Source organism: Anopheles arabiensis, chromosome 2 (assembly GCF_016920715.1).
Source record: "Anopheles arabiensis isolate DONGOLA chromosome 2, AaraD3, whole genome shotgun sequence".
Classification (NCBI taxonomy): Eukaryota; Metazoa; Arthropoda; class Insecta; order Diptera; family Culicidae; genus Anopheles; species Anopheles arabiensis.
In genome coordinates this window covers 26,433,601-26,447,105 of record NC_053517.1, presented here as the reverse complement: position 1 = coordinate 26,447,105, position 13,505 = coordinate 26,433,601, and the positions used below count along the sequence as shown (strand labels likewise).

Here is a 13,505-nt window from a genome sequence, read left to right as displayed (position 1 = left end):
TCTCTTTCCCAATCTATACGATCGGGTTTATAGCTTGCATATTATAGCCAATTCCAATTTAGTTATTGAAAGGCAAGCAAAAAAGCACAAAGCGCAGCATCACATCCCTTCTACCTTTTGAGATGAATTTGGTGCCACAAACACCGTTGCATGAGGGAAGGAGGGGGGGGGGTTGCCTTTTGCGGATTGGAAAGTCCACGTCCATATGTAACCACGTGAAACCGGTTTCATGAATTCAAACCGTACCCACTCCGGTGGCAACAACTCAACATCGGTGTCGAGAGAGGGGTGCTTTCAACATCGGCACCACGTTGAATGGTTACGAGATGTGCCTGCTGCCCGTGCTGATGATATTTCTCAGCCAGCGATACTCTAGTGAAGTAGAGCCGTCGTCATATGGGCCTGGGATTATATTAAACCAAACATTAAACTCCTCGCGATCAATAGTCATCCGAAGAAAATGATAAATTGAATCTTATGATAATAACGATATATACACTTCACGCAATACGTTTACTGTTCTGCTACTATCATGTTCTTATAAAGATGTACTATCTGAAAAGAAGATTGACAACGGTTTTCAACCCTGTTGGAGATAGGAGCCTAAACCTGTCGGAGAACGGGACCTTACACGAAAGGACAGCTGCCGCCAGGGACCGACACATCCTGGAGCACTATTCTTTACCGGACCATACTTTTCAACATTGGATGCCAATCTGTTTTCTTCTGCGATTTACAGAGTTTTCCAGGGGTTCTCATAGTTGTGGTACACTTCATTGACTCTTTCTTATGGGAAGTAAACTTCACATTGTGGGAATTGGACACTATGGAAATTCTTATTGGATTTGTTCCACAAGGATGCTATGGAGTCCAATTCCCAGTACATTACGTTCATTTCGCGTAAGAAGGAGTCAATAAAGTGTCCCACAGCTATGAAAACTCCTGGAAAACTCTGTATAAAACTTTTCTAAACCAAAACAAACCTTTTCTCCACATTTAATGGTAGCCTAAGAAGTCTGGCGGCTCTCGTTGTTCATTAAAACTAATGTATGTGCTTGTGCTACATTCGCTAGTATAATCATAGGTGTATATCCAATTATTTGAATTCCTGCCACAGTGCGGCCAAAATATTGCAGATAAAAAAAACATGATGTTATTGTTTACATCGGAATCGATACTCGGAAAAGTAAATATTCAAAACTTGTAAATCTAATTAGAGTTTGACAATACTGAAAAAAAAATAAAAACAGCGGCAAAGTTGAGTATTGTAGCATCAATTTGGTGAGCCACTGTAGGACTCTCAACGCAACTCAACGCAAATGATCTATCCTACCATTGCTCCCAAACAAAATATGCTGAACATAGAAAAAAGCACACACACACATACAATTTGATTTTATGCACTCACAAACGTACCAACCGTTCGTCTGTAGGAGCCAATTTATGATGGTGTGCAAACACACTAACCCATCGGATCGCTTCCTCTTCCCGGTTCGGTTGTCTCGGCACAAAATGGATACACGTTTCGGATCACCCACCACCCCTATAACAAGGGGTGAGTCATATTTGGCGAAAACCGGTCGCTATGGTGACTGCCCAGAGATGGAGCCGAGCGGCGAGCGTGTTGCTGTGTTCCGGTGTTTATTTTTTGCACCTATTCTTTGTCTACGCTTCCGCGTGTGTGACGCGCATAAGGTGAGCAGATAAGGCATACTACAAACACTACGGTGAGTGGCAATTGACTGACCCATGGGACAGGAGGGGGCATTGTAAAGCAGCTCAGTGTAACTATTACGGCGTGCCAAACACATCTTATCACTACTACACGATTGCGAATGCACTATGTTTGGCTTAGACACTTTTTTTGCGGCGGGTTCGTATCTTCCTTCCGCAGCGTCGTTGGAGCAGCCGACGGGTGCGCAGGCGATAGTATACTATCTCCCCCAGCAACACAACCGTCGCCAACAGCATCAACGCACTGCACAGATAGAAGCCGCCAGAAATTTGGTTCCACCGCAGGCTGGCCGGTTCCGAGTCTTCCTTCGCATTGGTCCAGTAGCGATTGTCGCGGTACTCCTCCGACCAGTGGTGCACCAGGCCGGCGGCATGCATGCGCAGTATCCATCCATCGAACGGTCGCTGCAGGGCGGTCGATTTGGGATAGTGGAATCCCAGGTTGTACATGAAGCCGGTGTCCTTGCCCACGTACACCACACCGTCCTTGCCGCGGCGCTTCACGTAGTAGGCGATGCAGTCGAGCGGGCTCACCATGACACCGCCCAGCCGATCCTGGGACAGCTCGTAAAACAGATCATCCCAATCCCGCTGATCGTTCGGTACCAGCTTGATGCGACTGTGCAAGGAGAGAAACGCGTTAGATTAATGGCGGGTCGGGTTTGACTGAGTGGCCTGCCTACCTGGCGGGTATGGAGGGATTGTCTCTGTAGAATTGCAGCGACGCACGGAACATGTTGTAGTACAGGCCGGCCCGGTTGATCGCCTCGAGCGTGTTCAAATCGGACGCAAGCGACGCGGACGACTGGAGCCGCTGGAACAGGCCCGCCTGGAAGAGCGTCCGTATGACGAGCGCGTTCAGGACGAAACCGATGAGGAACAGGCGCGTACTGTCCAGCCGCAACCATCCGACGGCACCGCCCATCAGCAGCACCCACAGCTGGTACAGCGGATGCTGGAGCGCCGGTTCGCGCGCGAGACGACGGTTAACCGTGACCAGTGCCAGCGTGACCAGCGCGAACGCTGCGTACCCGAGCGCAATGCAAAGCCACGCGTCGACCGCGAACGGTTGGAACAGCTTCTCGAACGAGGTGTACGGACGCTTCGGCGGTATGCCCATGATCATCTGCGTCATGTGGTTCGGTACGCCCATCCGCAGGTACGTGTGGCGGTTGAGCGAAAAGCCGAGACTGCCGAAGCCAAAGTCCGCCCCCCGGCGCTGCAGCAACCCGACCAGCCCGGTACTGTTCGCGGCGTACAGTATGCCCCACTTTACGCCATCCGTTGGCCGCACGTACCGGAAGGTGAAGTTGAGCCGGGCGGCAAGCGTGTCGACGATGTGCACCTCCAGCCCGTATTGCACGGTGCGATTGTCCACGGTACGGGTCATGGAGAACGGGGACACCTCCACCGTGCCAACGGTCAAGGAGCATCCGTGCAGGTTCGTCAATCGGTTCGGGAACCAGCCCGCCAAACGATCCCACGTACCGTTGTCGTTCGCATACCGACCGATCTCGTACGGTGCTGCGTTGCCGCACTGTCCTTCCCTATACGGATCGTACGAGTAGGCTACCAGTTCACCGCGATTATCTGCTTCCCCACTCGCCAAGACGACCACGACGACGACGTTGATGATCTGCCGGTTCCACAGCTCCCTCATCACGGCATGAAGCTGCCCACGATCGGCAAGCTGTTCGATGACGATCGTGTACAGCCCGTCGAAATGGTATGCTCCGCTGTCTAAACCATGCTGCAACCAGCTGCAAAGTGCATCATAGTCTAGCATCAACAGCACGCTGTAGTGAGCGGATCGACGCTGTACGGCGGGTGCGAGCAGATCAGCAAAGGACACGATCATCCAGTCGGCATTGCGGCACAGCGCGTCGTCGATGAGTTCGCCCTGCCAGGGTGTAAGCTGTCGCTGGGTGTCGTTGCCATTCCAGCTGCGAAAATGCACTTCTAACGCAAAGGCACGGTAGTGCGCACGAAGTATCGGGGCAAGGAAGCGTGTGTTCGTGGATTCGCTTTGAAGGAACTCCGGTGGCATTTCCTCTTCACGGCGCTCCACAGTGCAACCGTCGGCGAAGGTGCACCAGAGCATGAGGCAAAACAGCAGCATTGCGATTCTAGCGGATAGATAAACACTTTTGCCTTCTATGCGAAGCGATCGGTGTACTTATACCCTTTTCTGATACGCGTGCGTCTCTCTGCAAACGGTTAGTATGAAGAGGTGCGGTCATTACTGGACCAAGAATTAGAAAAGAATCAATTACATGCGCGCTCCCTATTTCATCCAATTACATATTTACCTTCCTAATGTTCTACCCATTGCTACGCAATGGATTTAGTGTGCGGGTGCCTTCCGCCACTTCCGGGCCCATCCCAGCTCGGCGACAAACACACACACGGCCAGCAGGTGCATCGTGCCGCACAGATAGAACGCACCGGAAAGGTGGCTCCACGCCAGACTGGCCGGTTCGGGATCTGCCTTCGCGTTCGACCAGTACCGACCGTCCTCAAACGCCCGGGCCCACTGATCGACCAGTCCGGCCGAGTGATACGCCAGCACGCGGGCACTGAACGGCGCCTGCAGTGCTGTGGTTTGCGGGTAGAAGAAGGCCGTATTGTACGTAATGCCGCTGTGTTTGCCGACGTACACGAGGCCCCGATTGCCGTACTGCTGCACGTAGTACTTGATGCAGTCGAGCGGTAATGTTACCACAAAGTCACTGCCGGGCTGGGACAGCTGGTACAGCAGCTCTTCCCAGTTTTCGTTATCGTGCAGTGTACGACAAATGCGCCTGCCGTACAGAGAAGAAAACATAGTTACCATTGGACACACAATCACACACTGCTTATGGGGCGTTGCCGTACCTGGGACCGACCAGCGGGTTGTCGTTGAAGAACAGGGTAATCGTTTTATGCATAATGTACATCTTGCCCGCCCGGTTGATCTGCTCAAGCGTGTCCAGCTCCGACGCCAGGCTGGCGGACGCCTGCAGCCGCTCAAACATGGCCGCATGATAGAGCGTCCGCACGACCAGCATGTTGAGGACGAGGCTGACGACAAACAGGCGCGTGCTGTCCATGCGCAACGCACCGCACGGGCCACCCATCGTCAGGACCCAGACCGTGTAGTACGGATGGCGCAACCGGTCGGCCACCAGCCGCCACCCGATGCCGAACAATGCCCAGGCCAGCGTGCTGATGCCGGCCAGCCCGAGCACCACGCACAGCCAGGTCTGCCGGCTGAACGGTTTGATCAGCTTCTCCACCGAGCTGTCCGGTCGCTTGGGCGGGATGGCCATCGCCAACTGGCCGAAGCGGCTCGCAATGCCCGGCCGCAGATGCTGCACCCGGGACAGACTGATGCCGATGCTGCCGAGCCCGAAATCGACCTCGCCCCGCTGTATCCAGCCCATCAGTCCGGTGCTGTTGACGGCACGGGCAAAGCCCCACCGGGTGCTACCGTTCGAGATGCGATACTCTGGCGTAAAGTTGAACCTGCGCGACAAATCGTCCACCTGCGACACCTCGATGCCTTTGTGCGTGGTACTACCACCGGGCCCATCGCGCTCGATGATCGAGCAAGGTATGATATGGATCGTACCGATCACGAGCGGGCAGCCGTTAAAATTGTCCGTTCGCTTCGCGTACCACCGGACCAGTTCGGTCCACGTACCGTTCGCGTACTGGCCGACGGCGTACGGTTCCACGCTGCCACACCGGTGCTCGCGGTAAGGATGATAAGTGTAGGCTACGTACCGTTCTTCATCCTCGTACGCACGCTTCTCGCTCACAATGACGACCACATTGAGCAGCCGGCAACTCCACAGCCTTTCCATGACGTCGTGCAGCTTTGGCCGCCGCTGTTCGATAACGATCGTGTACAGTCCATCGAACTGATAGGCCTCCGGTGTCATTCCATCTAGCAGCGTGCACAATGAGCGATAGTCGGCGACCAGAAACACACCGTAGTAGGCGGGACGTCTCTCCGCTGCCGGTAGATCGTCGAACGATACGGCCAACCAATCGTGCCCGGTGCGCATTAGCCCGTCGATAAGATCCTTCTGCTGGTGGGACGGGTTCGAGTGGCCACCATTCTGCACGCGAACAGCGACGAAACCTTCCGGCACACGGTAATGTGTTTGCACGATTGGGGTAAGCAACGATGCCTGTTGGGTTACCGTAGCAGGATTGGCGGATGGTTTAGCGTTCAGAAGATGTCCGGCTACTTCAGGTACGCTCAGCACCAGTAAATGCATGATAGCGATGATGATTGCAGATCTCATTTCGACAACTACCTCCAGTCGACTGATATGCTAGTTTTAATGATACGATACATGATGCTACTTCTGTTAACGACGACACAATTCATTGGGCTATCAATAAACGGTCTACTTTGATTCGTGTTTGCTTTGCCAACCACTTGGTGGAACTGGTGTAAAGTTGTGAAGTTGTGATTGTTTGCACATAAATTTATAACCCCCGTTCAGGGGTTTATATTTGCGGTGCAATTTGCTAGTTGTGCATATGCGCTATTATCGCGTGCTGCAGCCGGACCACCGCGCGTGCATCATACATATTTCATTTCCTACGGCTCATTATTCGCTCTCCCACCAGTACCAGCGAGGATAGGGCGAGCAGGCACGCCCACAGATAGAACCCACCGGACAGGTGCGACCAGCGCAGGCTGATCGGTTCCGGGTGCTGCTTGGCGTTGTTCCAGTACCGCGTGTCGCGGAACTGTTCCCGCCAGATGGGAACCAGTCCGGCCGCCTGGTACCGGCCGATGATTGCACTGAACGGTTCCGTCAGCGGGGAAGCTTTCGGATACACGAAGCCCGGATTGTAGTTGATGCTGGTGTGGCTGCTCACGTAGACCAGACCGCGCTGGCCGACGTTTTTCACGTAGTACTCGATCGCATCGAGCGGTATCACAAACACACCGTTCAGCCTGTAGTGCGAAATGTTGTACATCACCTCGTCCCAGTCCTTGGTTTCGTCCCAAAGGATGCGTATTCTGTTTGGTGCGCAAAAGCAAGAGTAGATATGTTAGAAAAGAGAAGCAAATCAAAAGCACCAGTTGAGCACACGTACCTGCCACGCACCAGCGGATTGTCCTTGTAGTAGAACGATGTCGTAATGTACATGTAGTACAGCATGTGCGCGGCATTTATCTGCTGGAACGTGTTCAGATCACTGCCCAGCGTGGTCGTCGCCTGCAGCCGCTCAAACATCGCCGATTGGTACATCGTGCGTATGACGAGCGCGTTCAGCACAAAGCCCGCCAGGAACAGCCGGATGCTGGTCTGGCGGACGGGGCGCGACGGTCCACCCAGCAGCATCACCCACACATTGTACGCCGGGTTGCGAAAGTGTTCCACCGTGGTGACCAGGCGCGAGTCGAACACCACCACGGTCAGCAGTAGGTATCCCGTATAGCACAGCGCAATGCACAGCCAAGCCTCGAGTGTGAACGGTGCGAACAGCTTCTCCAGCCACGTGAACGGTCGCGCCGGCGGTGCAGCCATGCTGAGCTGCGTGATGAAGCTGGGCAAGCCCACGGACAGATACCGATTGCGGTACTCGTTGTATCCCATGCAGCCGAAGCCGAACGCCACCTCGTTGCGCTGTATCATGCCCATCATGCCGGTACTGTTGGCCGCCCGTATGATGCCCCACTTCACCGTACCGGCCGGGCTGCGGTAGTCGATCGTGAAGTTGAACCAGCGCGCAACGTTCTCCACAATCGACACTTCCATGCCGTAGCGGATCGTAGCGTTTCCCTCCCGCCGTACCATCGAGTACGGTTTGGCCGCGAACGTACCCACCGACAGGCTGCAGCCGTGAAAGTTCTCCATCTTGTTCCGGTACCAACGGTGCAAGCTTTGCCACCGGCCGGCCACAAATTGATCCAGCAGCAGCGGTTCCAGTAGTTCACATTTGCCCTCGCGGTACGGATCGTAGCTGTAGGCACGGTAGCTGTCCGTGTCCGTTGCAGCTTCCTGCACTATCACAGCCACGTTTACCATTCGAAGCTGCCAGAGGATGACCGCCAGCTGCACCATGTGGTCCGTTTCGTATGCGGCATTTATCACCAACAGGCAACGCCCGGTTGGGTCGTAATCCGTGTAGTTTAAGGTTTGCAAAATCTTCCCCATTGCATCGTACCCGTCGGCGAAAAACACATTGTAGAACGAAGCGTACGGGTTGGTGACGATCGGCAACCGACCACTCACCGTACCGATCAGCCAGCCACTGTTTTCGAGCATTAGTTCGTTAATTTCAAACAGCTCGCGTGTGGTGGTGGTGCCATTCCAACTACTCTCAGCACGAAAGTTAACAGGAAAGGTGGGATATTGAAAATGCTGCTTCAGTGGCGCTTGCAGATGCTCCGTTGCCCTGGCAGCGTCGACCAGCGGAACAAGCTTGCCAGCACTGCAGTAGCAATGCTGTGCCACCATGGCTAGGGCAAGCAGTGTTGCGAACAGCTTCATTAGCGATGCCGTTGTACGATGAAACCCGTGCACCGAAAGCCACATGCACTGGAAAAAACTAATGCAGGCAAACCGTTCGAAGCCGTGTGTTTTATCGTCCTTTAGCTAGAGTCGTAATGTGCAAAGTGGAATGCCAACAAACGGCCAAGACACACACGAGATAGTATCGTATTAACGTAATAACACACTCATTAAACATTCACTCTCAAGCTAAATAGGCAGCGACCGGTATGCTTGCTCGCACGGTTAACCTTCGATACGGCAATTTCGCCGACAAACGCAACGGTCGCCACTAGCAAACCGAGCGCCCACAGGTAGAACCCGCCCGCTACCTGCTGGAGCTGCAGCGGCGTCGGCACCACACCGTCCTGCTGCTCGTAGTTCGTCGCACCGTTCGGATTGTTGCGGTACTCGGCCCTCCAGTGCAGAATGAAGCCGCCGGCATGCAGCCGGTGCAGCAACCGGTCGAACGGTTGCTGCAGCGCCGTCCGCCGCGGGAAATGGAACGCAACGTAGTAGCTGATGGCGGTGTGCTCGCTCACGTACACCATGGCGCCCTTCTGCTGCTGGCCGCGATGCTTCACGTAGTACGCTATGCTTTCTAGCGACAGCGGGATCACACCCTTCAGCCGGTGCTGGGAAATGTTGTACATCACCTCGTCCCAGTCGATGTTTTCGTTCGCGATGGCTCGAATGCTGCAAAGCGGAAGACGAAAAAAAAAAACAATTCACTGCCGTAATTCTGTGCGTCCTTAGCAGTCGGCTCCTACCTGCCATTCACTTCCGGATTGTCGGCGTAGAACCGTACCGTCGTTCTGAACATGTAGTAACTCAGGCCCGCCTTATTGATGTCCTGGTAGGTGTGCAGATTGGCTGCCATCAGATCGTTCGACTTGAGCCGCTGAAACAACGCCGACTGGTAAAGGTTGCGCACGATCAGCGCATTCAGCACCAGGCTGATGACGTAGAGCCGGGTACTGTGCCGGTGCACTTCCCGACCCGGTCCACCCATCAGGATCGTCCAGAAGGTGTAGTACAGACCGGGTATGCGTTCCCGGCGCGGTCGATGCTTCCCGCGGAACAGTACCACGTACAGGCACAGGATGGTGGTGTACCCGGCCGCCACCAGCAGCCACGCGGACGGCCGCAATGGGTGAAACAGCTTCTCCAGGGTCGTGTACGGTAGCCGGGGCGGTATGGTCATCGAAAGCTGCGACACGATGCTGGGCACGCTGGAGCGCAGATAGAGGTCCCGCTCGATGCTGCGACCGACGGAGCCGAACCCGACGTCCGCCTCGTTACGCTGCAACATGCCCATCTGGCCGGTGCTGTTCTGCGGCAACAGCATGCCCCAACGCGTGTTGTTTGGCGGCGGCGTGTACACGATGCTGACGTTCAGCTTCGCCGCAATGTGGTTAAATATTTTCACCTCCAGCCCGGAGTAGCGGGTCTCGTTGCCGACGGTTCGCACCATGACGAAGGGTTTGCTTTCGAACGTTGCCACCTTGAGGGGACATTGGTTGAAATTTGGAAGTGCGCAGTTAAACCATCCGCCCGCCAACCGGCGCCATCCAGCGTCTGTATACCGGTCGATCAGTTTCACCCGCACTTTACCACATTTCCCATACGCGTACGGTTCGTATCCGTACGCACGGAACCTCGCTGTATCGTTTGAGCGGCTCACTATAAGCACAACATGTACGATTCGATTTTTCCAAACAATTTCAAACACATCCCGCACGTCTGTTGCCTCCCGTGCAAGTTGCTCCGTGACGATGAAAATGTACCGCCCACTGGGATAGAAACAGTCGTACTCCAGGCTGGCGAGTAACGTCTGCAACGAGCGTACCGTTGCCGCTATGAACACGTTCTGCAAACGGGTGCGGCACCGCATGCATCGCAGCGAGTTGCGAAAGACCGCCACCATCCAATCGCTATGGGCCAGTACGATCGCGTGCAGTGCATCGAGCTGAGTGGACTGATTCGTAACGTACACTGGGCTGTCTAGCCAAAATACGACCGGGATGTTGGTATCCTTGAAATGGTGGGCAATCGGCACCGTTAGGTGATGGTACTTGTTCCGGTGATGGTGTGAAACCGGTACCATGGCACACAAGCTGGTCGCAATGCAGGAGAGGGACACCATTAAAAGTACTTTCATGGCGCACGGTTACGGTTACAGTGAGCCAGCAACAATCTGGTGTGCGGAACCTTTGCCTCGGATGGTGTGGAACAAAAACTGGTAATTTGAGCTTATATTTACACACCAATCAAAGGCTGACGGTGGTGGAAAAAGTGTATACTCGGGGGTTGGTGTGAGTAATCGTGTTTGCAACTTTGTAGTGGCCCACCGAATCTTGTGGCGCTTGTAATAATTTAATAAAATTGCATGGTTGATTTTCGAGCTAATAATAATGTACCGACCATAAACAGCCGCAACCTTTCTTTCGCCAGAATTTCTAACCAACGAACAGTATTATCTTTGAATGGATCGATTATTTCGCTCGTAATTTATTCATTTCATGAGAGCGATGCAGTAAGAAAAAGGCATTTTGTTTCCGGTTCCGGATCTCCCCTCGCTCTCTCTCTCTATCTCTCTCGCTCCTGCTTCATTGTATTAGTTACGGGTGAACTTAATGTTACGCCAAAATAATGCGCGTGTGCTTCGAAAATCGCGAAACCGAATGTGCATGAGGTGTGTGTGTGTGCCATGGGTGTGATGGAAAGGGGGGTGTGTTAGAGCACGACAGTGAGAATAGACGATTTGGTTATTTGGTTGAGAAAGATGAGAAATGACAGTGTAAAGCGTACGCAAAAACTAAAAAGAAAAACGGTAGTAAGTAAGGCCGATGAACCCGGCTTAGAACGGACGTCCCATACCGCGGCCCATCGGTGGCTGCGGTGCTTCACCGGCGCCCGATTTGGGGCTTTTGATCGTTTCGTCCACGGACAGGATCATGCACGTGGCCTCACAGGCAGCCGTCAGTGCGTTGATCTTGATGACCGACGGTTCCCACACGAACGCCTCAAAGTTGTCGGCAATGTGTTCCTTCATAATGTCCACACCGTACCATTGGCAACCTGGGACAGTGGGGGCAATGGGCACAATGGGAAAAGGAAATGAGATTAAAATAAACCAAGGACATATCGAATACCTAGAAGACCAATTCCACATACCTTGTGCGTGTTTCTGGCGCAGTTTGTTGAGAATGTTGGTTGCATCGAAGCCCGCATTGTCGCACAGCTGACGGGGGATGATTTCCAGCGCCTTGGCCATGGCGCCGATCAGCAGCTGCTCCTTGCCGGCAATTGTGCGCGAATAGTTGCGTAGCATTTTCGACAGCTCCATCTCAATAGCACCACCGCCTGGGAAAGAGATAAAAAAGGGAAATAGACAACATTGAAGCATTCTTCCTCATCGTGCACACCCCGCTCTCCAGCAAACTTACCGGCTACAACGGAATCGTTGCGAATCGTGCGCCGCACAATCATGATTGCATCGTGCAGCGAACGTTCCGTCTCTTCCAGAAACTGTTCCGCACCGCCGCGCAGTATGATCGTGCACGTTTTCGCGTTCGGGCAGCCCTGGAACAGGTTGAACCGCTCGCTACCGATCTGCCGCTCCTCGAAGTGTGCGCACGTGCCCAGCACCTTGTCGCTGATGTCCTGTACCGTCGTCATGACCGCGCCACCGCATGCCTTGAGCGTGCGCTTCAGGTCCTCCTCCGGTACGCGCCCGGCACAGAACATGTCCCGGTCGGCGAAATACTGTGTCGCCACGTCGCCGATCGGCAGCTTGGACAGCACGACCTGCGCACCGGACTGGTGGATTTTGGCCAGCTTGTCGTACAGTATCTGCCACTCGGCGTCCACCACCTTCTGGTACTCGGCCACATTGTCCACGCGCACCTCCGCATTGTCCCGCTCCGCCTTCAGCTCCAGCTCAATGTTCAGCAGCGCAATCTTCACGTTGTCGTAGCTCTTAGGCTGCATCTCGAACCCGGCGTACGCGAACGTCTTCTTGAAGGCGACACCCTCCACCAGCATCGAGTCCTCGAGCGCACCGCCCGTCACCTTCTTGATGCCGATCATGTTCAGCGGCAGCAGCACGTCCAGCGTCGTGACCGAGTCGACCACCATCTTCGAGAAGAACTCCTTCTGCTGGTGGATGAGCTTCGAGTTGAGCGCGGTCGCGGCGCACTTCTCCAGCAGCGCCCGGTGCTTCTCGGTGTCGTGCTTTTCGATCTTGAACGCCAGCTCGTTGATTTGCGCCACGCACAGGTTCAGCGCTTTGCGTACCGCTTTGATGATGATGCGCGGATGCACGCCCTCCTCCACGAACGGCTTCAGCTGCTTCAGGAACTCGCCGGCCAGCAGCACCACACTCGTGGTACCGTCGCCCACCTCCGCGTCCTGCGATTTGGCAATGTCGACGAGCGTCTTGGCCGCCGGGTGCACGATGTCCAGCAGCTTCATGATTGTCGCACCGTCGTTGGAAATCGTGGCCTTACCCTTGCTGTCCACGATCAGCTTGTCCATACCGCGGGGGCCGAGTGTCGTCCGCACCGCATCGACAATCGATTGGCAGGCATTGATGTTCGACACTAGCTGAGGCTTGCCCTGCGAGGTATCGGTGCCCTCCTTCAGCAGAATGATTTGCGGTTGCTGCAAGCAAATAGCAAGATGGAAAGAATGTATCATCCAAGAAGCCGGGTGGTGGTGAATCATGGCGAACGTTTCTGTGTGGGTGTGTGGGTTGCATGTACGTGTGTGTGTGCGTTGTCATGTGCCGTATGCTTGCGGGAGCAATGTTCTCAAGCCATTTGCTACAGCAAGCGCACGAATGAATCTTTTAGGACACTCTACTAACGAAAAACACCACACTTTTTACCGTCTAGCAGATTATATGCCCGTTTTACACTCTAAAGCGGCCGGAAAACCCGTATAAGGAAGAGTTTACAAAGAAAAGCGTGCTCGCGAACATGCCGGTAAACAAATGGTAACCATTTCACCCCTACCAACGCTCGCCGGTGCCATAAACGGATCGTAACGTGCAATACTTACCATATTGGAAGGGAATGAGTCGATACTGCACTGAAACGAACGTTAATATCCTATTTTTCCAGAATATTTTATTCCGAAAGTTGGGGCAAAAGTCCTCGCCTAGGTAAACGTGATCGCAGACGGAATGACAGCGGTGAAACGGTAACTGTCAAAGTGAGCGAGCGAAATGTGGCGAATTTCGCCCGAACGGTGCACGATTAGGGTGCT

At 54.1% G+C, this 13,505-nt stretch overlaps 5 protein-coding genes across 6 annotated transcripts; all 5 read right to left on the bottom strand.

Moving 5' to 3' along the window:
- Positions 1–989: 989 nt before the first annotated feature.
- LOC120896007 lies at positions 990–3,871 on the bottom strand. Its single transcript, XM_040299789.1, has 2 exons — positions 2,418–3,871; positions 990–2,353 (listed from the first exon to the last, which is right to left on the bottom strand). Exons 1-2 carry the CDS (start codon positions 3,851–3,853, stop codon positions 1,852–1,854), a joined length of 1,938 nt encoding a protein of 645 aa, XP_040155723.1. The 5' UTR covers positions 3,854–3,871; the 3' UTR covers positions 990–1,851.
- LOC120896011 lies at positions 3,826–6,039 on the bottom strand. 2 transcript variants are annotated; one of them, XM_040299794.1, is made up of 3 exons: positions 4,609–6,039; positions 4,044–4,535; positions 3,826–3,941 (listed from the first exon to the last, which is right to left on the bottom strand). In XM_040299794.1, the coding sequence occupies exons 1-2, from the start codon at positions 6,024–6,026 to the stop codon at positions 4,079–4,081; spliced, it is 1,875 nt and encodes a 624-aa protein (XP_040155728.1). In that variant the 5' UTR covers positions 6,027–6,039; the 3' UTR covers positions 3,826–3,941; positions 4,044–4,078. The 2 variants fall into 2 exon arrangements, with proteins under 2 accessions (XP_040155728.1, XP_040155727.1); XM_040299793.1 differs by having other exon boundaries at positions 3,865–3,976.
- A 251-nt stretch (positions 6,040–6,290) lies between these two features.
- LOC120896010 lies at positions 6,291–8,298 on the bottom strand. The gene is made up of 2 exons (XM_040299792.1): positions 6,835–8,298; positions 6,291–6,757 (listed from the first exon to the last, which is right to left on the bottom strand). Exons 1-2 carry the CDS (start codon positions 8,277–8,279, stop codon positions 6,322–6,324), a joined length of 1,881 nt encoding a protein of 626 aa, XP_040155726.1. The 5' UTR covers positions 8,280–8,298; the 3' UTR covers positions 6,291–6,321.
- A 110-nt stretch (positions 8,299–8,408) lies between these two features.
- Positions 8,409–10,603, bottom strand: LOC120896009. The gene is made up of 2 exons (XM_040299791.1): positions 9,005–10,603; positions 8,409–8,930 (listed from the first exon to the last, which is right to left on the bottom strand). Exons 1-2 carry the CDS (start codon positions 10,393–10,395, stop codon positions 8,426–8,428), a joined length of 1,896 nt encoding a protein of 631 aa, XP_040155725.1. The 5' UTR covers positions 10,396–10,603; the 3' UTR covers positions 8,409–8,425.
- Positions 10,604–10,710: 107 nt separating this feature from the next.
- Positions 10,711–13,447, bottom strand: LOC120896012 (T-complex protein 1 subunit eta). Its single transcript, XM_040299796.1, has 4 exons — positions 13,299–13,447; positions 11,684–12,899; positions 11,412–11,600; positions 10,711–11,315 (listed from the first exon to the last, which is right to left on the bottom strand). The coding sequence occupies exons 1-4, from the start codon at positions 13,299–13,301 to the stop codon at positions 11,095–11,097; spliced, it is 1,629 nt and encodes a 542-aa protein (XP_040155730.1). The 5' UTR covers positions 13,302–13,447; the 3' UTR covers positions 10,711–11,094.
- Positions 13,448–13,505: the final 58 nt, after the last annotated feature.